The sequence below is a fragment of the Nicrophorus vespilloides genome, unplaced genomic scaffold (genome assembly GCF_001412225.1).
Source record: "Nicrophorus vespilloides isolate i.1.1-1 unplaced genomic scaffold, Nicve_v1.0, whole genome shotgun sequence".
NCBI lineage: Eukaryota > Metazoa > Arthropoda > Insecta > Coleoptera > Silphidae > Nicrophorus > Nicrophorus vespilloides.
In genome coordinates this window covers 1-24205 of record NW_017096299.1, presented here as the reverse complement: position 1 = coordinate 24205, position 24205 = coordinate 1, and the positions used below count along the sequence as shown (strand labels likewise).

At 38.2% G+C, this 24205-nt stretch overlaps 6 protein-coding genes across 6 annotated transcripts; 4 read left to right on the top strand and 2 right to left on the bottom strand.

Annotated features, from left to right (window-relative positions):
- Positions 1–253: 253 nt before the first annotated feature.
- LOC108556585 (aromatic-L-amino-acid decarboxylase-like) lies at positions 254–2468 on the top strand. Its single transcript, XM_017912755.1, has 2 exons — positions 254–911; positions 966–2468. Exons 1-2 carry the CDS (start codon positions 597–599, stop codon positions 2370–2372), a joined length of 1722 nt encoding a protein of 573 aa, XP_017768244.1. The 5' UTR covers positions 254–596; the 3' UTR covers positions 2373–2468.
- A 1046-nt stretch (positions 2469–3514) lies between these two features.
- Positions 3515–5466, top strand: LOC108556579. Its single transcript, XM_017912750.1, has 2 exons — positions 3515–3565; positions 3632–5466. The coding sequence occupies exon 2, from the start codon at positions 3643–3645 to the stop codon at positions 5176–5178; it is 1536 nt and encodes a 511-aa protein (XP_017768239.1). The 5' UTR covers positions 3515–3565; positions 3632–3642; the 3' UTR covers positions 5179–5466.
- A 370-nt stretch (positions 5467–5836) lies between these two features.
- Positions 5837–8044, top strand: LOC108556583. Its single transcript, XM_017912753.1, has 5 exons — positions 5837–6047; positions 6134–6656; positions 6722–7037; positions 7300–7786; positions 7892–8044. Exons 2-5 carry the CDS (start codon positions 6157–6159, stop codon positions 7978–7980), a joined length of 1392 nt encoding a protein of 463 aa, XP_017768242.1. The 5' UTR covers positions 5837–6047; positions 6134–6156; the 3' UTR covers positions 7981–8044.
- LOC108556580 (DNA replication ATP-dependent helicase/nuclease DNA2) lies at positions 8042–15351 on the bottom strand. Its single transcript, XM_017912751.1, has 16 exons — positions 15202–15351; positions 14601–15136; positions 14349–14550; positions 14157–14293; positions 13964–14100; positions 13725–13909; positions 13293–13672; positions 12837–13226; positions 12365–12604; positions 9678–9976; positions 9374–9618; positions 9127–9320; positions 8877–9063; positions 8586–8813; positions 8341–8532; positions 8042–8287 (listed from the first exon to the last, which is right to left on the bottom strand). Exons 1-16 carry the CDS (start codon positions 15232–15234, stop codon positions 8069–8071), a joined length of 3804 nt encoding a protein of 1267 aa, XP_017768240.1. The 5' UTR covers positions 15235–15351; the 3' UTR covers positions 8042–8068.
- Positions 10229–12068, top strand: LOC108556581 (hrp65 protein-like). Its single transcript, XM_017912752.1, has 2 exons — positions 10229–11753; positions 11850–12068. The coding sequence occupies exons 1-2, from the start codon at positions 10389–10391 to the stop codon at positions 12006–12008; spliced, it is 1524 nt and encodes a 507-aa protein (XP_017768241.1). The 5' UTR covers positions 10229–10388; the 3' UTR covers positions 12009–12068.
- Positions 15352–15774: 423 nt separating the features above from the next.
- On the bottom strand, positions 15775–19635 carry LOC108556584 (neutral alpha-glucosidase AB). The gene is made up of 13 exons (XM_017912754.1): positions 19596–19635; positions 19250–19336; positions 18758–19193; positions 18436–18698; positions 18125–18374; positions 17739–18066; positions 17442–17680; positions 16875–17379; positions 16661–16815; positions 16495–16608; positions 16329–16438; positions 16166–16272; positions 15775–16103 (listed from the first exon to the last, which is right to left on the bottom strand). The coding sequence occupies exons 1-13, from the start codon at positions 19610–19612 to the stop codon at positions 15997–15999; spliced, it is 2718 nt and encodes a 905-aa protein (XP_017768243.1). The 5' UTR covers positions 19613–19635; the 3' UTR covers positions 15775–15996.
- Positions 19636–24205: the final 4570 nt, after the last annotated feature.

Genomic DNA, 24205 nt, shown 5'->3' with positions numbered 1-24205 from the left:
TGCTTCAATTGTTAAATAAACAAAATATATTGAAAATCAATTAGTTTACTTATCTATTAATTGTCGTGTTTATTTCATCCATTAATTGAATATTCGACAAACTTGAAAAGACGCTTTGCAATTCATTATAATTAGTATTCTGATGTCATTGTTTAACTTGCAATTAAGTGGCAGTTAAAATGTGCAGTTCGTAATTAAAGTAAATGATATATAAATCTCTTTAGATTTCTGCTTAAATATTGAAATTGCGCTTTTTTGTTCGACGTTTGCTATTATTCTGAAAGGTAATCTTGGAAGTCGACGATAATCACTGTAATTATTAATTGTATTTTGATGTTGTTATTTTAAAGTCCGATTAAAAGATATTTAAGTTAGAGGATGTATGATGGTAATCAGACAAAGACAAATTATCGGTTAATTTGTTGCGGCTGAGAGAGAGAGTGCGGATTTCAGGTTCGTGGAAGTGGGAAGCGTTTATAACAGCGACGTCGCGGCTCCGAGGTTGTAGAAGCGCGCGGTGTTTCGCGGTGGTTAGAGTTGCTAGTTTCGAAAAAGTTTGGAACAAATTTGTTCTTGTTGTTGTTGTTGTTGCTGAAATGGACGTGGAGGAATTTCGTGAGCGCGGCAAGGAGATGGTGGATTACATATGCCAGTACATGCAGGAGATGGGAGAGAGAAGGGTGACGCCGGCCGTCGAACCTGGATATCTTAGGAAGCTTCTACCAGCTGAAGCACCCGTCAAGGGAGAACCGTGGGAAGACATCATGTCCGACGTGGACGGAAAGATAATGCCAGGCGTTACGCATTGGCAGCATCCCAGGTTCCACGCTTATTTTCCATCGGGAAACTCGTATCCTTCCATCCTTGGAGACATGCTTTCCGATGCGATCGGCTGCATCGGTTTCTCATGGGTAAGCAACGCAATTCGTTCGCAGCATTTGTAATAATTTAAACGTGAATTTCAGGCTGCGAGTCCTGCGTGCACCGAATTAGAAACGATCGTCATGGATTGGCTTGGAAAGGCTATCGGTCTGCCGGAAGACTTCATAACTTCAACTCCGAAGAGCACCGGCGGTGGTGTCATCCAGTCTTCGGCGAGCGAATGCGTGCTGGTCAGCATGCTGGCTGCGAGGAATCAGGCGATCAATCACCTGAAAAAGTCCAGTCCGGACGTGGACGACAGCGCTTTTCTTCCTAGACTCGTAGCGTACTGCTCGCAGGAATCGCACTCTTGCGTGGAGAAGGCAGCTATGATCCTTTTGGTGAAGTTGAGGATTTTAGACCCGGATGAGAACTGTAGCTTGAGGGGAGAAACTCTGAGGAAAGCTATGGAAGAGGACGAAGCTGCAGGGTTGGTTCCCTTCTTCGTTTCAACGACCCTCGGTTCCACTGCTTGCTGCTCCTTTGATAACCTGGTGGAGATAGGACCTATATGCAGGGCGAAACCTTCCACTTGGCTGCACGTTGATGGCGCCTACGCAGGAAACGCATTTATCTGTCCTGAACTTAAACCTCTGATGGCCGGTATAGAATACGCCGACTCCTTCAACACGAACCCGAACAAATGGTTGTTGGTTAACTTCGATTGCTCATGTCTGTGGGTACGCGATAGACTTCGACTAACTGGAGCTCTTGTGGTCGATCCACTCTACCTGCAGCACGCAAACAGCGACGAAGCCATCGACTACAGACATTGGGGGATACCTCTTAGCAGACGATTCCGCTCGCTGAAGCTTTGGTTCGTCATCAGGAAATACGGCATCGAAGGTCTTCAAGCTTACATCAGGAACCACATTGCTCTGGCGAAGAAATTCGAGGAACTGGTCAAAAACGACAATAGATTCGAAATCGTAAACGACGTTCGCTTGGGTCTGGTTTGCTTTCGGCTGAAAGGCTGCGATTCTCTGAACAGAAACCTTTTGGCGACCATAAACGCCTCAGGTAAACTGCATATGATCCCATCGATGGTCAAAGGAAAGTACATCATCAGATTCTGCGTGGTGACGGAGAAGGCCTGCGAGGCTGACATCGTCACTGCTTGGAAGGTGATCAACGAGCACGCCACCGATATTCTCGACTCACAGAAACCCGCTACACCAGAAGTCGTCGCCAGACCTCCACTCACCAGGCAAAAGTCCAGGCGGTTCTCTTTCACCAGAAGCGTTTCCAGGGATATCTACAAGAGGACCATGAGCAAATCGAACTTACACGATGGCGCCACGCCCATCCTCATACCCGACGACGAGACGGATTCACCCGAATCCAATGATGGAATCCTCGAGGCCATCACCAACGAAGATGACGATGTTTTCATCACCAAAGACTTCAACGACTTCAGCATTAAGGAGGAGCCGAAATGCCAAAGAGTTTAGGACATCACCACCTCACCCAATTCTTGAGGCTAATACATTTTTTTTATACTCTCTACCTATAATTGTATCATCAACAGTATTACTTAAGATTATATATATTTAACTTTAAAATTCAACTTATTCCCATTATTCAATATGCAAATCCCAAATTCTTAAAACTTTCATTTTATATACAAGTTTATTCGATAATTGTGAATTTAGAAATTCACCTTGTGCAGTACTTTCTGAAATAAGAAAATAGGGAATTCCTTAACTTAAAATCAAGAAGGTCAAATTCCATTTAGTTCTAAATGTTAATACAATCACCCCTTTATCAAGAAAACAACAAACATAACCTACAACACAACAAAAAAGCACAATATCAACAATAGGTTTTACCAATGTTTTCCACTGTAATAATACAAAGTTAATTCAAATTGTTCCAAATATAATGAGAAGAACTTGAACATACACAAATTATTGCCGCTTAAATTAAACATATAACATTTTAAAAGCATACGAAATTCAACCCCTATGATAAGTTAATGTAATATTTACCTCCGACATCAGTGATGATCCAATCAGGCAATGCTAAACTGACAAAAGCAAAAACATTTGCAGCCATAAACAGAGTGCCCGAGATAATTGTTAATTTATCCATGGCCCCTTTCGAATATATATATATATCTTTATCTATGCACACAGAACACAAACACTATATGTATATACTATGTACCAATTTTTGTTAATAGGCAAACGAAATTTACAAACACAAACAACAATCAACAATTATAAACATTTTTGTCATCAGCTGATTCGCACAGCTGTCGAATTATGAAAGTTGTGAAAACACTGGAATTTCGCAGTAGTCCCACCTGAAGAATGACAAAAAAAAATTGAAAAGTGCTATTTACGAAACGTTAATAATGGATAATAATTATACATATATATATTGATTTTTTTTTTTTAAATAAATGATTAGTTAATTAACTGTTATGATTAAGCAATAATTATATTACAATAATGTACATTTTTATTAAGAGATATGTTTAAAATTTCGTTTTTCCATTGAGGATTTAATAGTTTATTGCTGAAAATATTAGTAATTATAAATGTATTAAATACATTTAACTTCAATCCTATTATGACATGTGTTGCAGTATGTAACTATCGTCATGGGTGTTACCACTACATTAATCCTGAATTAACCTAAAGTAAGCTGTCAGATGTATAAACAAAAATCAATGAATCTGTTAATTTCGTGTTGTATTTGATTGTAGATCGTGCGGATATGGCTAGCAACATGTCGCAGGGGGCTTACGCCCCACTGCCGCAATCGTTGAGCGATTCCGACTCGGAAAAGGAAACGAGTGACCATAACAGATTGTCTTTCACAGCGAGAAAGCTGCAGAATGGCAACGAAACGAGAAACGGATATCCTGTACCTCCTCACGTCGTGAACCTCTCGAGGAGGGAAGGTTTCACCAACATGACCCGGGCAAGGAAGGTAGCCTTCATAGCTTCAATACTACTATGTTTTCTAGTCATCGTAGTTTTCCTATGGATTCTGCCCTGCAACAGTGAAGGCACCTGTCCTATGAGGTTGAACAGTTGGAAGAACGAGCACGAAGGTTTAGAGTTCAAAGGGAAGATTAACATAGTCCATGGCTTGTATAAAAACAGTCTCAATATGGTTCTACTTGGCAAGAAGTCGATTGTGTCTGAGAATCAGCAGAGCGGCACTGTAGCTATAAAGGTGATTGATGGAGATCTGGCCTGGTTTGTACCTCAGATACAAATGCCGAACACAGTAGATTGTGAGATGATTGATCTCAATGGTGATAACATAAAAGACTGTTTGATCTTAAGCAAGATTGGTTTGGAGGCTGTGGATTCAGTGAGTGGGGAGAAAATTTGGAATTTGCACAATGAAAAGATGATCATCTCCAATGTAGATTTCCCACAATTGCTGCCCGATTTAAACAACGATGGTACGAACGAGATGATCACAGTTGCTGAAAAGAGTCCCAATCACAATAGGCTGATTGTATTTAGCGGACTAACAGGGAAAATGCTTTTAAACATCGTCCTGAAATCGTGTATTAATATATCGGATTTCAAGTTCGTCGATAACTACTTCATTTACTTCTGCACGAACGCTTCGTTCAAGAACTACTTCAAAATACATTTCAGCGAGTTCCAAACGAAGTACGTTAACAACACGTACACCGTGAAATCCGCTAAAATCGACTACCATCCAGAGTACAAAGATGACGTTATCTTGAACGGTCGCAGTTTATTCGTTAAAAACGAGGGGAAATGTCCCAATTGCAGGGCGAGTTTAGATCTGGTCAATCATTCGTCGAAAGTACCGATTTGGACGAAGACTTTGGAGAAAACCTTTGCAATGAGACCGGTCACCTTCTCGTTCAAAGGCACGCAAAACTATCAGGCCTTGAAGGGACATATGAACGGATTCATATTGAAGCTGTGGTCCTGGAATCACTCGAACATCACCGCGCAAAACAACGTCTCAGAAAAGATAGTGCTTATCACGTTCAACGACACCAACGTACACGAGATCAACGTAAGCTACTCTCAGATTACGCAGATATGCTTGAAGGATGGACAATGCCAACCCGATTTCTCCGACGAGAACGACTCGTTAATGATAAACGACTTGGATTTGGATGGTGAACTGGAGTTGATCAGTTACAGCAGCGGATTCAAGTGTCCTAGGGAATCGATCGAAACTTGCAAGTTGATTTCCAGCATCGAAGTGGTCAGATTGGAAGGTGAATTGCCCAAGCTTTACGCGAGCAAATAGTTTATGATCTCAACAATTATATATATATTTAATCGGCATCTATTTTAAGCTTTGCACGTAAATCGCAAAGGAATTTCAATTCCGTGCACTATTTTTCAATCAAAGTCTTAAGTTGGATGTGTTGAATTTATGTGGTTGACACCTTTGAGTGTTGATATTTCATGGTATTTTAGATATGTAAGGACTTGTGATTTATTTGTTTATATCCAATGGCTGTTGTAACTTAACTCTGATATTTATTTTGTTTATGTACACACGTAATCTAGTCAATAAATTTTTATCATCGACTGTAACGAATCCTGCTTTATTTTATCAATCCGAATTATGAAAAGGAAAAATTTTTAACTAAACTTATCTTATCTTTATCTTATATAAATTTAGCCATACATTTATAAATGTAAGTTAATGGAATAGTTATTTGATTTCCATAAAAATATGTTTGGTATGCAAATATGTGTATAACATATTGCAGGTTTCTACAATATCGACAAGTAGATTATTATATTTAACTCAGTAAGCTGTGGTCGTAGAAACAAATTGATATAAATCTCTTTATTATTATTTAAAAAAAAAAGCAGTAAGCGTTGCAAATAACTTATTTTTGATAATTAAAATATAATTAAAACAATAGAATATGACTCATCGTAATATAATACAAAATTTATTTCAGTATTTCGTCATATAAGATTGCTGAAGGTCATTCTTCTTGTTCCTTTTTCGCTTAGACGAAATATTGGCATTACTGTAGATTACATTTCTCTCGTGTGTGTAGGGGAATCCCCTAATTCTAAATATAACGTCGATATACCACGATATCCTGTTGGCGTGTATCATTTTATTAATAACCGCCAACGCGAGTTGATCCACATGTAAGTACTGAACATGTTTTGTTTGAGAATAATTCCAACACGCTCAAGAGTTCATACTTTCATACTAAATAATCGTATTTTATTAGATTCATTACCGCTATTATCGAATATGAATCGAAATAATAAAAGTACCCAAAAGAATAAAAAAAAGGGTAAGAAGTCTGATAAGAAAAAGCATAATGAAAGCGCAAAAGTGTCAAACGAATCTGTCGCTCCATCAAAATCTGAACCAAAGCCAGATGTTTCAAATAATATTGAGACTGTAAAAGAGAAGGTGGCTCAAGTTTCATTATCAAATGATGGAGCTGTTGCAAGTGACTCACGCTCTGATCCTTTTATGAGAAATTGTAAAACAAACAGCAATGAGAGTAATAAACATAGTAATGATACTCGGAAGGCAGAATGTCCATTGAAACAAGATAAAAGATCGATTGAATTGGAAGAAGCATTGGATACCTATATGAACTGCTTTCGTTTAAAGAAAAACATGGAATATAAGTGTGTTGAAGAGATTGAAGCTGACTTGTTCGCAATGAAAAAGGAATATCATCTAGGACATTGCGTTGCTGAAGATTTCAATATGGGAAGTGGAATAGCACTTGAATTCAGGTAATCATTCAGTTTCAGTGCAACAGAAAGATTGTTGTATTTATTCAATTTTTGTATGTTTATAGAAAACTGTTCAAGCAAGTTGATGTCCTTCTGAATCAGAGAGTTAAACAAGGTGGTTTGGGTTTATTGGAATCAGACGGACGATACATATATTATCTGGTAACTAAACGGGAGTCAAATGGGAAACCCACATTGGAAACCTTGTTCAAGTCAGTTTATAAAATGAAATGTCATATTGTCGAGAACGATGTGAAGATGTTGGCGTTGCCAAGAATTGGTTGTGGCCTAGACAGACTTGAATGGAGCGAAGTCAAGAACATGTTGGAATTCGTTTTCACAGGCACAGAGTGCAAGATAACGATCTGCAATTACCAGATGGTGAGTGTTCAAATACATGTTTTTGTAGTTTAAATGAACGAGATGGTTTTTAGAACTATGGAAAAACCAAGCAAAAATTGCAAACCAAATCTGTTGCATCTAAAGATACCAAACGGAGTAACAAGCTCAAGAAAAGACAAAAATAGCTCCATATTTTGTAATTGTATTATTATTAGGTGGTAAATATAATTGATACAATTTTTGCTTGGTTTCATTGATATCATGTGCGATAAGCTTTCATTTTATGTATTTTTATTTGCAGGCACAAGAATCAGTGAGTGTAGCAAAGAGTAAACACCAATTAAGAAAATGCAACATCACTCAAGTCTTTGACGCCGACATTAAGGACATTGAAGAATATTCTATAATCGTCTACTTGGGTTCAGAGGATGCGAGAGTCACGCCGCAGATAAGCAAGTTGGATTCACACTTTAACATTATGAAAGAATATAGGAATTCGCCCAGGATTGGCACGACTGTGTTAACAAAAGTACAACAAGACAAATATCTTATCTACGGCTGTATTGTCAAGAGAAAACAATACGATCCAGTGGATTACGTTCAGTTCTTGAAATGCATCGCGGACATCAATAAAATGAACTTGAAATTAAAGCCTCCATATTATTATGTTGCGATGCTTAAAGAAAATGATAATGATAATTTGCTTATGAGTAAGATCGTCAATTTGATGAGAAACTGTTTCCACAACGTCGATATTCTGCTGTATCCGAACCCAAGCTTCCCTAAAGGTCAGAACGATGATATCATTGAATAGATTTCATATGCATATTAAATATTTAAATTTAAAAAAAAAACAGTTCATTATAATTATAAAATAAACTTCTTTTGCATAGGTTATAAGCGTAAGAGCGAAGTACAGCCTCGCCAACGTCATCAATCTTCATCTAAACGGCAAAAACTGATTAACGAATATTTCAAATAAATAACTCTTGTTTCTATCCTAATATATGTTTAACAAATAGATCATTCGACATTTGTATATTGTATAAACTTTATTGTTACTTTAGTCTTCAAACTTGACACTTTCCACAGAGCGTAACGATTTCGCTTATATCGAAACCTAAGTTACCATCCCTCAGCTTCAGGTAATTGTCCTCGGGAATGCATTTAAACAGATTTCCGAACGGCGTGTACTCTTCCATGGTGGACACGTCGGCCAACATTATCAATTTGTGCTTAGCTCTGGTGATCGCTACAGTCAATCTCTTTTTGTCCTCCAGAATTTCAAACTGCGACGAAAATGTTAATATTTTTTTTTTTTAAAGAAATAAATAAGTAATACCTTTGATATTTTCCGCTTCTTCGAAACATCCCGAGATTTCGTGCACGAATAGAGAACGATATCTTTGTCCTGTCCTTGGAACTGATCCACAGTGCTGATGTCCACTTCGTGTTTGGACAAAACTGAAGTCAATTGTGTTACTTGCGCCCTGTACGGAGCCATCACACCAATGCTCTTCGGATTCACGCCACCCTTTCGAACAACAAATTAATATGGAATTTAATCGTATCAAGAGTTTATCTTACTTTTATCAACGTTTCGACTATTAACGATATGATCGCCGTTTCCAGCGGATTCACTATGGATAGGATGTCCCCATCGGCATTCCTTTCGAACGTGTTCTGCTGTATCCAATCGGCATTCAGTTTCTTGTCCCAGACGGGTCCCGTATCCAAAACGCAGATAGATCTCTGCAATTTGTGATCCAGCGTTTGCAACAGCCATTGAAAGTCTTTGTACACCGCTGAAACGCACTGTAAGAGAATTGAATGTAAATCTATACCAATTTTTTTTACAAACACTAATAATGAATTCACCTCGATTTTGGGTATCCGCAACGTTGCATTGGCGACGGTTTCGTTGGCGGCCAATAGTTCTCCATTGTAAGTAAAGTCGTTGGCCAACTTCATGATCGGTCTGTTCATGCGGTAATTTTGGTTCAAAGTTACCACGGATTCCGGACTTTGCAACCTCTCAAACAAACTCTCCGACAAACCCCTTGATCTAAAACATTTAAATTAAGTTTTTAAACATATTCAGCACAGAAACGCGAAATCAAACACGCACTGAGCTTCTTTATTCTTGATGACGGGAGGTAATTGCTCAGGATCACCGATTAAGATGAACTTCTTGCAGGCGGTCAATGCGCGAATGAGAGAAGTCTGCAGGACTTGGGTGCTCTCGTCGACGATACACACGTCCATGATCCTTTTGGAAAACACCGTATGCTTTGTTCCAATGCAGGTGGACGCTAGAACGCACTTGAAACCTCAAGTTAGATTCGTGCGATGGAAATTAATTAAAATTCACTTACGGCATTACCGTAAACTGCGTCCAATTCTTCCGGTGTTTTGCAGTTTGCCGTCAGCGTATGCTCGGATCTGTGCTTCAACGACGGATGAATCCTAGAATGCGATCCCAATCTGACAACATCGATGCCGCATTCTTGCAGACGTATGCAGACATTGTCGACCGCACAATTCGTGCCACTCGTAATTAAAACCGTTTGTTTCAGTTCGACTAGGAATTGGACTAGCGCTACTATGGTCGCCGTTTTACCTATTGACGATTCAATAAATAATTGAAAAGTTCACAACTTGGAATGCGAAAGCTTTTACCTGTTCCGGGCATGCCTTTAATCAAGAGGTATTCATTGGTGGCCAAAGCTTTGATCACAGCCTTCTGTTGCATCTTGTTCATACGTTTCAAGATTGGAATTGATTTCTTACCGACTTCGGCGGGCAAAGTCTTTCGAAATGTCGGTTTCTCCTTGTCCACTATCATCTTCCTCAGCTGCATTGCTCTCGGAGTGTTTTCCATTAAGAGAGCTAAATTGCTGAAGTTGAAGGTGTTCAAGCTGCCGGATTCGTACGTGTCCAAGTGGAACAACATGTTCGGATACTTTGTATTTAAATCTCTGAAATAAGAAAGAAAAACCATCGTCAATTGATTAATTACTAATAGATGATTTAATTTTCATTACAATTTAATTGCAATATAATTAAGCTATGCAGAACAACATTCAGATTATTGCAATGATTATATTGTTATTACTATTATCGTTAATTTTATATTAAGAGTGCAGTTAGTATTTGGTGGATCGTTAAGTATTTGGTGTTTGAAATTGGCGCGTCTGGAGATGCGCATGTGCAGTGGGAAGAGAAAGGGTAGCGTCGGTGGAACGCCGAGGCGCTGACATTTTGTGAGCAAATGTCGGCTTGTGTTTGGTGTCAACATCAGTTGTGGTAGAATTGCGAAGAAAACATCCATTTGTGAGGGCTACGTCCGAATATTTTATTAGTGTACACAAAGAGGCAAGTATTTGCGAGATGTCTGCGGACACTACAAACGCCAAGGTGGAAAGTACCACCGAGAAAACTCAAGATGTGAAACCGGCGTTGATGAATAATCAGAACAACCAGAAGCCACAGGGCGGTTTTAGACGCGGAGGCGGCGGTGGCGGAGATCGCGGAGGCGGCCCGAGCTTCAACCGCGGTGGAATGCGTCGCCCCAACACGAATCCCTATCCAAAGGGCAACGAGGACAAGAAGAGATTCCGTCCGAATTTCCAGGGTGGCGGTGGTGGTCCTGGAGGAGGAGGCGGCGGCGGCGGTGGCCCCGAGAACAATATTGTTAAGATGCAGGAGCGTATGATCAAGGAGAAACTGAGCGAAGTCTCCGGTCCTACCGTCGATCTGCCGCAGCTCAACCAGACCGAGAAGAAATTCTCGAGTAGAAGCCGGTTGTACATTGGCAATTTGTCGCCGGAGGTTACCGACGCCGAGCTCACAGACATATTCAAGAAGTATGGTGAAGTGAACGAGATTTTCATCAACAAGGAGAAGCATTTCGGCTTCATCCGCTTCGATTACCATTTCAACGCTGAGAAGGCGAAGAATGAATTGAACGGAACTGCTTTGAACGGTAAGACTCTGAAGATACGCTTCGCCCCCAACGGTTCGACGATCAAAGTCAAGAATCTCGACGAATTCGTCACCAATGAACTGCTGCACGCAGCCTTCTCCATCTTCGGCGAAGTCGAGAGATGCGTCGTCGTGGTCGACGATCGTGGAAAACCGCTGGGCGAGGGAATCGTTGAATATTCTCGCAAGAATGGAGCCATGTTGGCTATCAGAAAATGCACTGAAAATTGCTTCTTCCTCACATCGACGTTACGCCCCGTGCTTGTTGAGATGTACGAAGCCAACGATGATATCGATGGACACTCTGAGAGGTTCATCAACAAGAAACATCATGATTTCTACAACAAGCGATCGGTGGGGCCACGGTTCGCCAAGCACGACAGTTTTGAGCACGAGTACGGTCTGCGCTGGAAGAATCTGTATGAAATGTACAATCAAAAGGTGGATAACCTTAAGAAGGAACTGCAGATCGATCAGGAAAAGCTCGTGGCTCAAATGGAGCTGGCCAGGTACGAGCATGAGACAGCTATGCTGCGTGATCAGTTGCGCGCCAGAGAAATGGACATGGACAGACAGAAGAAGGAATGGGAAATGAAGGAGCAGCAAGCTGACGAGGCTAGGAGAGTGGCTGAACAAGAGATGCGCCAGCAGGAGCAAGAAATGCAAGCCAGGATGATTCAGCAAGACGAAGACATGCGTAGAAGACAAGAAGAGAACAAACTCTTCATGCAAGCACAACAACTGGACAATATGTTGAACCATCAAGAACAGGTAAGAATTGTTTTTTTTTTCTCTCTCTTTTGTAGAATTGTAACAAATCTTGTTGTATATATAATATGTATAATAATTCTTAATAATATTTTTCAGGCTTATGAACAAGATGATACTCGTTTCGAGATGAACGATCAGAACAGGTATGAGCACGATATGCGCAGAGGTGGAGGATACCAAAATTATCAAGGTGGAAGAGGAAACGGTCGTTGGAACGACAACCGCAATGATTACTACAAGAGGCGTCACTACTAAGAGAGGCAGACTAGTGAGAAAACTATCTTGTGTGTCATTATCGTTCAGTGGCAAACAACAGCAACAAAAAAAAATATCTGCAAACTTATCATTTTTAAGTTATTTTCCTACAATTATATCTCCCATTCAGTTTGCTTCCCATAAAGAAAGGATCACCTCTCCCATTATATTTTAATTTTATAATTGACCAACGGAAAAAGTTTATTTTTCTTGTAATTTCTATTCTTTTTTTTTTTTTGTAAGTGTAGTGAATTTAAATTATGTCTAAATGTATTATGAATAATAGTAATAAAGGTGAAACAAAGAAAAATGATGGAACGCAAAAGAAAAAAATAATAATATTAGTCTTGACTTACCTGTCAAGGTTGATGGTAATGGAGGCGTGATCGATGTGGGTTACGATGCCGGAGGACACAGCTGGTCTGCAGTCTATGCTGACGACGACGTAACTTGATTCTCCTATACCAGATGCCAGAAGATTTGCGCCCATCGCTTTCGTCGATTGGTGGAAGGACGTAGAGTACAATCCGTTCGACTCCAACTCCTCCGAATGGTTCGAGATTTTCATATTTATTAGGCACTGACCATGTTTTTCTCTAGAATTAATTATTTCTTAGTTTTGTAACAATAAGAACCATATGGCATCAAACAATAAAACATTTATTTTGAGTGAACAACACATTTTTTCTCTCATTTTCCTTTGTCAACTTAAAATTTTATGTTTAAAATTGAACATAAAACATTGTTTCGCCATTCAAGTTAAAATTGAATATATATATATATAATTTCATCATCTGAATAACTTATAATAAGAAATAAAAGACTTACCGAATCTCTGGTGATTTTGTGTAAATATCCTTGACGTGCTTACCATCTCTGATATCGTTCTCCATATCGAGTAAAGCGGTGAAGTGCGAAAAATAACTTAAATGTTCGGTCGTTAGATGCGAAAGCAAGTCGTCGCGTATCGCCTCCAAATTCCTGAACTCCGATATATCTCTGTTTTCCAATTTCAGGAACGCACAGCATACAGTATTGTATTCGCACCTGGAGCAAGCACTATGATGATCAATCGGAGCGGGAAGAATCGGCACTTTTATACCAACATCTTCTTCGATTCGCGTCTTCCGCGACAAATAATAAGCTATCTCGTTACGCAGCATCATCAGATCGCGTTTCTCTCTGCTATTCATAGGAATATCTCGAAGAACACTTTCCCTAAAAAGATACATCGCATTTATATTACTGCACGTCACGCAAAATAACTTTGTTATTTATTATTACCTCAAATAGAGTAGTAATCCAGAAGAGACTTTGTAACCGAATTTGGTCATCATCATGATGTACAGTATGATTTGTCCCCTGTGTTCTAAACTCATAGAAGCTCTCCCGGTCTTCAATTCCAAAGGCATCACATCGTCGCCGCTCTTGACGCTCACATCCACTTTACCTTTGATTCCCAGCTCGTGGCACCAGAAGTTTTCTTCGATATCTTCAACGCTCCTAATCTTTCCCTTCCAATCGTTCTTCGCTCGAGTTTCGACGAATTTTCCTGCATTCGACAGCAAATACTGCTTCATGAACGTCGCGATTCTGGGCACAAAATTGTTCAGCTCGTCCATCACCTCGCTCTGGGTCAAACCAGAATCGTAAAGCATGTAAACCTAAATTAATTAAATTATTGAGAAATACTGTTTGTACAAAAAAAATAGTCACTGTGTCTTTATCGTTGATTAGTGCGCACGCGATATCCTTAATCTCATCCAAGTTTTGCACGTTTTTATGCAAGCAGCTTTGCAAAAGGCTATGGATCAACGTTCCCACAACCATAATCTTGTTGGACGGATTAAAACCAGCAAACCTATCTTTAATAACACTTTTCCTCAAGCAGAATAAACTCCCTAAAATAACGCAATTCATTCAATTATGTACCAAGTATATTTTTTTATGCGTACCAACAACTGTGGTGGACGAAATTAGTGTATCCGGTTCGTAAATCAATAAACCTGAATCATTATCAACGATCCAATTTGAATCATCTTTGCTTGCACTCAAAAACAGTACATTGTTCACATCCAGATTGCAATTAGCCCTGCAAACGATTAGCTACAATATTTCCCAAATTGCAGACATATATGATATACACACCAAAATCCTTTTAAAAAACATATCGCCTTTTCCTCAGACGTCTTCGATTGCACAACAATCTTCACTGAATCTCTTAATCTCTCCATTTGCAGCACTTTGCAACGGTGCGGTTTACTCAAATCTAACGTATAACTTATCTGCAAAGAATGAGTTTAAGCTATCATCTCAAAGACTCCACGTATTTTTACTTACGCTGCAGTTGAAATCATCATCCCAACTGTCGTCGAGAAGATCCGCAAAATCAGTTTGATTTGCTACATTATTAGCAGCAGGCGATGTGAGCGTGTTGGAAAAATCCAACTTCATTTTTACCTTGCTACTCATTGGCGTTTGTTGTTTCGACGTGCAGACTCGAATTGGGGTTTTCTCATTAACATTTTTAGCTTTGATTGACCTAAAATATAATCATATAGGAATGCGACTTTTATACCCTCAAATAATTACCTTTCTGACGCAGATGGAGATGCGTAATTTAGTATACTCTGTTGCTTCTTTTCAGAGCTTCTCAGTCTTAATTTCTCCTGTGATATTGAACTATGTGACTTGCTAGGTGTGACTCTGATGAAGTTCTTTATAACATCCACTTGGAATGTGCTCACCTTGGGAGACTTTTCGAAGAGCTTGACAGGTGTCTTTCTGGGACTCTTCTTTGGTGTTCTTCTAATAGGACTCTGTGCAGGCATCTCAGCTGCACCATTAGCACTGTTATTCAATTGCTTTGATGGTGTCTTTGGTTCAATAAAAGTACTTCCATTCGGCTGGCAAAGCTGCTGTGTTAAACTCTGATCACTACTATCACTGTATACTCCACTTTCAAGAATGGACAACTTCCTTTTTTTGCCATTACCATTGGAAATATCATACAACACTTCTGTCTCATTGCATTCAGGAGAACTCTCTATTATATCCTCATCCTGGTTCACCTTTTTTGTAGGTGTTTTCTTGAAGAAACTCGTTATTTTATGATTACTATTGAACTCCTAAATTCATGACAGAAAGAAAACAGTTATGCAGATGTGAGTAATTGAGACGAAAGGTGAATTACCTGAGCTTGCTTTTGCTTCGATTTCCGTTTCATTTTTACACAGTAGAAGCAGATGTACTTCAAGCTAGGAATGCTTGCAAATAATGAGACCTTTAAAAGAGCACATGAGCTTATCCATAGCAAGCAAGTGTCAGAATTTTCCCGCTCTATGAATTGTTTGTTTTTTTGGGTTAAGTAAATATCAACAAATGTCAGTTTGAAAAAATCATATAAACTGATCTTTGTATATATATTTGACTGAGTTATTGTAATAGTAGTAATAGCCTTAATTCCTACTTTAGTAAAAATTAAATACAACCAGATTTATGATTATAAAGTAAAAAAACATTTAAATGCCATCTATTTTCCAATAAGAAAGTTTCGATAATGGAAAAAGTAGATTTCTTTCGAAAGCCTGAAGGCACGTTTCATCGCCTTTTAGGTTGAAAGTCAATTTTAGGGCTGAAACCCCTTTTAAAGCCTTTACCAGCCACTTTACATGATTTTCTCCTTAAAAGAACAGAGCGCCCTCTCTTGAAATAATATTAGAGCAATTGTAAATAATTAGTGATAGGAATAAATGATTACTAAAACTACATTAAACATGTAAACTTTATTTACTGACAATTCGAATGACTTATTCTTCGATGATCAACTTTCACATTATCCTCGATTTACACATGTAGTAAAAAATAATAGCATTACAAATCACACACCAAAACAGGGCGCGTCTAAATCACTAATTATAAAATGGATATAATATTTATGAACCTAATGTATCACTGGTTGAAGAGTATGTAGATTGAACAAATGTATTTAGTGAAGAGTAATGGTGAACTTCTCTCGCATACTGACGCCCGGCTTACGGATGATTAAACTCCTACCCTCGGAATCGTAACTCACTTGCAATATCGTGTCTTCACCTGCAACACAAATTTGTTTACTATTATAATTATCCTGTATAAAATATAGAGAAATAACAAACCTTTGGGGGTCTTCAAAGTTGCGTATCTAAAGTTGTTGGAAGCGCCAAGAACAACGACACGTTCTAACCACGACAAAGTTGGATACTTGGCGTCTTGATCAATGAAGCTGAAAAGTTGCATTAAGTAAAATACCAATTTCCTTAATCATCTTGAAATATTTACCTGTTAGTTAATGTGTTATCTTTGTAATTGAATCGAATGTACAAGTATTTCTTCTTCTTGTACTCGTAACTTTCAGAATCGTCAATGTACAAAGTTCCAGTTGCCGATTTCTAAAATTGAAACAACATTATTTATATTTTCTTAAATGTGTCGGGTAAAAACTCACGTTATTATCCAGAGAAACGTATAGAGTGTATGGGTCATCGTGCATCAAACTTGAAGCTCTCCTAGGTCTATCCTTTCTGGAGACGATTGAACCACCCATGTAAAACACAGGGATCTAAAGAATAGTTAATTAGAATGTAAATATTGAGCGAATCCAATATCCTTACCTTATCTAGATTAACAGGGTAGGTTATATAACCGGATCCCGTGTAAGATTTGAAGTCCGACAAGTCGTACCAAAGTTGTTCGGAGCCACCAGGCAAATACACGCTAGCAGAGGAGGCGCTATGCTGACTGACAGCAGTGGCCATTACAGATTTTCCTACAGAAATAATGTTATATTATGTGTCTAATTAATAAAAGTATTATTATAATTATTACCAATTAAGACTTGATTGTCAATATCCAACACGTTGCTGTCTTCTGGGAATTCATAGAATAGCGGTCTGATGACGGGTTCGCCGGTTCTGGAGTGCTCCCAGAATTGGGTGTACCACATTGGCAAATGGGCGTACCGCAATTTCAGCGCATTTCTGATTCTCATCTGCACGTCGGAGCCGTAGAGGTAAGGTTCCCTGCGTTTGGTATCTATGTGTGCGTGGGCCCTGAAGAACGGTAACCAGGTGGCAACCTGGTACCATCTCAGCAACAGCTCCGGATCGGGATTATGGAAGAATCCACCGATATCGGCTCCGCAGAAGCTTATACCACCTAAGGCAACCGACAAACACATCGGATAACTGATAGCCAAATGCGACCATTCGGCTGCGTTGTCTCCGGTCCACATCGCGGCGTATCTCTGGGATCCAGCAAAGAAAGCTCTGGTGAGAATGAATGGTCTTTTGTTTGGGCTACGGGCCTGAAGACCTTTCATAGTGACCATCGTCTATCGAATTCAAAATGATTAATTTAAACATCAGATGCGAGAAGCGTCAAGGAGAGACATACGTAATATAAACCGTACAAGTTGTGGACATGACGATGCTCCCAATTGCCGTAGTGCACCATGTCTTTACCCATCGTGATCTCAGGTCCGTTGAAGACTGAAGGTTCGTTCATGTCATTCCAAATGTACAGGTTTTCCGTGGAGCCTTTGAACTTATCCAAAGAGTAGAGATTCGAGTAGTAGTCGACGACTGTTGGATCGAAGAAATCTGGGTAACTGCTGGATCCGGGCCAACACCAACCTATACCAAACAAATTCATAAATAATGAAACAATAATAACATCATCATTATAGTTTACCTTCGAAAACCTTTCCGTCTTTATCTTTTACGTAATAATCATTGTTGAGCGCATCCTCGTGCAAGAAATATCCGCTCTCCCTTTTAACGTGCGGATCAATGATGGCCACCAATTTTCTACCGGTCGCAGTGAGGTTGTTCAACATGACCGTCGAGTGGGAGAATTTCACAGGATCCCATGTGAAGTATTTCTTGCCATCGGTGTATTCGATGTCAAGCCACATCACGTCCAACGGGAAATCGCCTTCATCGAATTTCTCCACCACATTCTTGACATCATCCTCGTCATTGTAATTCCACCTGCATTGGTGATAACCAAAGGTGAAATACTAAAAAATTGTAAAATTATTATTAATATTCTATTTTTGATTGAGTGCAATAATTTACTTGTGGCAAAGGCGCGACTCCAGTCAATGCAGCGTATTGTTTGACGACATCAGCAGGTTTAGGTCCCAACATAACGAACACATCCAAAACACCGCTTTCGCTCATGAAATGGGCATCCACTTTGTTCTCGTCCTTTTTACCAGAAACCAAATTCACGATGGACGAAACTACATTGGTGTCTTTGCTGTTGGAAATATCCACCCAAGTTTCGGCAGAGTTATGCCAGAAGACGCCGACGGTGTTTTCCGGTCTAAAACATTCATAAAAAAAATAAGTAATTTGCTTATTGCGTTTTAAAATTTATGAAATACCCATGCGCGTATAAGACGGGAACTGCACCATAAATCGCCATGGTGGTCTCCAATTCGTATTCAAACACATCCAAATTGTACAATCTGTACGGATCTGTTGCACCGGGTCCAGTGCTTCTAAGAGCCAAGTGATCGGCATGCTCGGGAAGACCGTAAGCTCGGATCGCTCCTGGGAAAGTAACGTCCATGGCCAAAGCCTCCGGACCTCTTGGTTTACTGTCATGGTGAGACTTGAAGTTCTCCTCCCACGCCCCTGGATCCTCCTTGAACAATAAACGAAACATTAAATTTCTTTAAACAAATCCAACACCAAATAATTTACCTTCGGTAATTCTTCATTTCCATCAGCTTGCTCTTGAGGTTTCACCCTCAAGTGTTCGATGGTGAACAATCCCCTCGCGTTGACAACAGCAACAACAGTGTCTTTGTTGTAGAACTCAATTTTGAATGGCTCAGCAATGAGCTTGACCTTACTGTCACCACACTTGATGACAACCTCCTGCTTTGTCCTCTCCAACACCTCCAACTTTGTTAACTTTGGCTCACCATCCAAAGCCCCAACCACCTTGTACCTCTTATGCAGCGGCTTAATTTCATCAGCAAACAACCGGAATGTGTTCCCTGCCAGTGCAGTGAGTGTGAATTTGAAAGTCGCATCTGGATTCAACAGGTCAGCTTCCAATGAATGAGCAGACACCTGCAGTGTATCCAAATTGAGGATGTACTTGGAATTATCTTGCTCAACCTTCCTCAAACGCCTGTAGAAGAGAAAAATTAGCAAACACTGTTGGCATGGTTTTAATAAATAAATTACCTGCAGAAACTGCTCTGATCGCAGGTCTTGAAATTGTTCCTATCCACAGAGGCTGCAATTGCAACCAGCAGTGCAAAGGCGAACAGCCTGGTAACAGAACGATAAATTAATGTTTAATCAGACGGACGAAACACTGACGTGTATGCAAAACATAGGATGACAAAAAAAAACACCGGTATTTATCTCGACTTGAATTAGAAAAACTTCTGGACTATTCACATCGCTGAAGAGTTAATCGCACTTTAAGAGCAGCAAAATTTGAGATCTTTACCTAACTCTCATTACGATAATTAGAACGTTTTTAAGTTAATTTAAGTTGAATGAATTGAATCCTATTGGAACTCACCTCATCGCACGAGCCATTTTACTGCAATGACAAAGAAAGATACAGCCAGATACAGCAACCAATTGACGTGTAAATTTAGTATCGTGGCTCCATCTTCGCTGAGTAGCTGCAAGTCCTGTTACATAACAGAAGAATTGATAAGAGTATCAGGCAACTCAAGTTACTTAACGAAGAAACACCATGTTGCATACGACCGTTTCTGAGAATGCTCGTTGTTACATCAAGTGGGAGGTCGAAAATCAAGAGTTCATTGAAACGTAAACACATTCATTCTGCGACGTGTAGAATACGTAGAGAAATGCTCCCTAAATATTTACATTAAATAATGTTATTTAAATACGACAGCAACGTCTGACATAGGCACTAACATTCAACACATCTTTGATCAAATTTATGTAACTTTTTTACAGTTAAAACAATTGTGTTAGCTTTACATATTAGTTCATTTGTTAATTAGATTTGATAGTTAAACAAAGAAACAATTGGATTAAAAACTAGTTACTATGATTTAAATAAAAAATGGATTAAAAATAACGAAAACTTAGTTTATTCAATAACAATGTCTTTGTTATTAAAACGTTGAGATTGAATTCCAACTACGCTAGATATAATTGTATAAAGATCGATTTGAACAACAATCGACCTTTGAATGAAATTCTTGCGTTTCAATAACTGCAAAGAGTTTAGAATGTATTGATAACAATGGTAAATGGAAAACACAATAGTTTTGCTAGCTACGAGCTAAATGTATACAAATAAAGACACCAAAAGAAAGAATTCTTAAAGCAATGAATTGTTCTAATGAAGATCGTAAATGTGCTTTTACTTGTTACGAAAAATGAAAAAGACGGAATAAAATCGTTCCGGACGGAAGCCAAGATGGATGCCATTAGGAAACGTACACAAGGACTATTAAATAAGAGCGCAAGGATTATTACTGCTGCGCTTAAACTTCTTCCCAACTTTTAACAATGTATTTCCATAAACTTTGAACGTACGGATTAGCCTTGTCCCGATTGTCTCTCGCAAGAAGATCAAAGAACGTCAAATTAAAACAAAAGCCTTACTTCCGTTACCAAACAACAACAAAGAAACAAAAAAACAAAACAAAAAACAAAATGCGTATCGAATGAGACTCTTATCGATAATTGCGTACGACATTCTAATGTAATGAAGCAAATCAAGAGCATTTCGTTGGCGTTTTCGTGGCCCTCGGCCATCCCCGAAAGCGGATATCAAGTGAAACCCTTCGGCAATAATAAAGCGCACGGCATGTTGCACGGAACCCCAGTATTAAAATTGCAATAAAGATTCTTGTACGTTTTTGTTAGTTAGATATTGGAGCTATAAATTATACAAACTGCTTTTTATTTTTCGTTTAAATTAATTGCATTTTTAAATTGCGTCCGAGCAATAAAAGTAAACACTGCTCATTGTTTATTCAAGGTTATATCGATATTTGCTGTTTTTCTTTCATAAAGTTTGTCCTTATTTTTTTGATTAATTGTATAATGAAATAATGCAAGAATTTATGAGTAAAATTTTGTTAATATAATAGATTTTTTAATGTATTTCATTTGGTGGAAGCAAACATTGTTTGGAATTTACGAAAAGCATTGTGTTCATTGATTAATTAACATAAACAACTGGAAATTATTGATTAACACAAAGAAACAAGCGAATGTTTGTAAATTACGTTACACAATACACCGCAAAATAATAGCGTGGAAACGATTTCAAGTAGGTTTTATAGATTTTGTTGTCATCACAAACATGAAATAAAGCAATGAATTCGTATACATTCATATTGTTTGTAATTAGGAATTTACGAAGTTTTAGAATGAAAAATACATAATATATTAATTAACAAACGTGAAAGAAACGTGTCATTTACAAATTACGTTAATTAGTACTCATTAGACTTCGGAAATTATAACGTCACAATAATTTAGTCACAAATTTTGAACTGTATAAAAAAAAACAATGTTTGTCACTGAAATAGATTTTGCAGTATTATTTTCGCTCATTGATTAATTAACTAAAACGTATAACTAACTACTGAATGTAAAAATAAAAATACGTGAGCGAAAAATATTCCATTTTATAAAATCGAGCGAGAGAGAATTGTGAACAAAAAAAAAACGTATATAATTCACATTTGTTTTTGAGCTTCATTAGCGTTTTTTTAATTTAAAATAAAAAGAGTTGTTCCATCATTGTACAAAAATACAGTTTTAATTGCAAAGCGCTTTGAAATTTCTTTTCAATCGTCTGATTTTAGTTATAATTAGTAAAACATTGATTATTGATCAACATCACTTTTAATTTCCGAGTAAAAAAAAAACAAATACAAGTCGATTTACGTCGCAAATCGAATCGGCGTAAAATGAATTAGTTCTATATAAGTGTAAAATCAGCAATTAATAAGCGTTATTTCGTAGCGGTGTAATAGTGAATCGGCGTAAATTCTTATCAAAATTTACCGGTAATCATATACAGTATTACGTTCCACAGCTATGAAATTATTATAAAGTTTCCTTCTTAAGTGGTTCGTGTAATTGAATAAGAATTGGTCGATTAAAGAATCGGTAATTTTCTTCAGATAGTTTTAACATTATTCTTCTTAATACACCGGCATCAAACAGGAAATCATGGAAATGCACGTTGATTTGTGAGGATTTAGCCCGGAGGAAGTGGATTCGAAACGTAATTTCGGTTTGCGCAAACAGAAAAAAGTAATAAAATAAAATATAAGAATATTGCGAGTGAGTTGTTACAGTTTCGCTTTTGTTGTGCGTCGTTTAATGTGCGATATTTAACGTTTTAAGGCTGACAGTGTAATTTATTTATACGTTATGGACAGCTCGCGGTCATGGTGTGCGCTGTTTATTGTTGGTTCGGTACTCAATTACGAAGTCAACGTCCTGCGAGTGCGAGAGCGAGTGTTGGTTGCTTGCTCGCTTGCTTGTTCTTCGGCAAAACAGAGAGTTCGGCAACATTTATGGTCGGCCTCAAGAACGAACGTCGAGGCTCTCCGAAGATGAACACAGAAATAGCAATAACGACAAACGACGAAACAAAACACAACACACACATTCTATGCGACTTCGATCCGAAGTTTATTAATAACTTAATTGCACATCCCTCAAAAGCGCAGGTGAACCGTTACGAACTATTATGATTCGTGAAACCCGGCGAAATGCGGTCTCTGATTCTTGGTGCATTCCTCGAGGAGGTTTTCGTCCCGAGAGAGCTTCATTGTTACCGTTCTGGTTTCCCTTAACGACAGTCGAGCAGGATAACGATCAACTTTATTAGCGAGTCACAACCCTCGATGCAGTGAATAACATTTGCTACTTCGTATATACACACAAATATATATATAGAATTAAATATATGCTCGAGTGGATTTATGCAAAATCTCGTACGTTGTAATGAATGCGGCAATCGTTATTTCCGCTTATTATAATCCTCGTCCGATCCGAATGGACGACAAAGTCGTCGATGTCGATGTCGACTTTTCGGCTAAAAATAATTTTTCGCATTAATCCGTCTGGCATTAATAATAGTTCCTCGTCTTCACTATCCTATAAATACGGCCCGGATCGAAGTCACACAGCAGACGTTTTATCGCGGAACCTGGATCTAATTAAATCCGATTCAATTAAAACCTATTTTTAGAGAGCCGCAAAATTTTTGAAAGCTTTTAACCGACTTGCTAACTTTCTAATTGTAAATGAAAATGCATCAAGCAAAAATAGCTTATTTTGATTTAACATTTATTAATAAATATATCTAGTTTATAGATAGTGTTTTCACATTTTATTGATTTTCACCGAAACTGTAAAAGATAGAATGGATCCAAAAGATGCATTTGAAAGCTGAATGTTTGGGGAATGTAACGAGTATTCATATATTATTGTGGTTTTATCCGTTTGGCTGTAATTGACGTTTAAAGTTCAAAAAACGGTCAAAAAAGCAGTGTTTTCACATTTTGTTGATTATCTCGGAAACTGTATAAGATAGAATGGATCGAAAAAATGCATATGAAAGCTGAATGTTCGGAGAATGTAACGAGAATTCATATATTATTGTGGTTTTATCCGTTTGGCTGTAAATGGAATGGATCCAAAAGATGCTTCACAAATCTGGATGTTTGTAGAATGTACCGAGTATTCATACATTTCTATGGTATGATCCATTTCAATGTAGAATGGATCCAAAAGATGCATATGAAAGTTGAATATTTGGAGAATGTAACGAGTATTCATATATTGTTGTGGTATCATCCGTTTGGCTGTAATTCAAAATTAACGTTGANGAAAGCTGAATGTTTGGGGAATGCAGCGAGTATTCATGTATTATTGTGGTATCATCCGTTTGGCTGTAATTGGCGTTTAAATTTGAAAAAACGTTCAAAAAAGCAGTGTCTTCACATTTTATTGATTTTCTCAGAAACTGTAATAGATAGAATGGACCCAAAATATGCATATGAAAGCTGGATGTTTGGAGAATGTAACGAGTATTCATATATTATTGTGGTTTTATCCGTTTGGCTGTAATTGACGTTCAAATTTGAAAAAACGTTCAAAAAATCAGTATTTTCACAT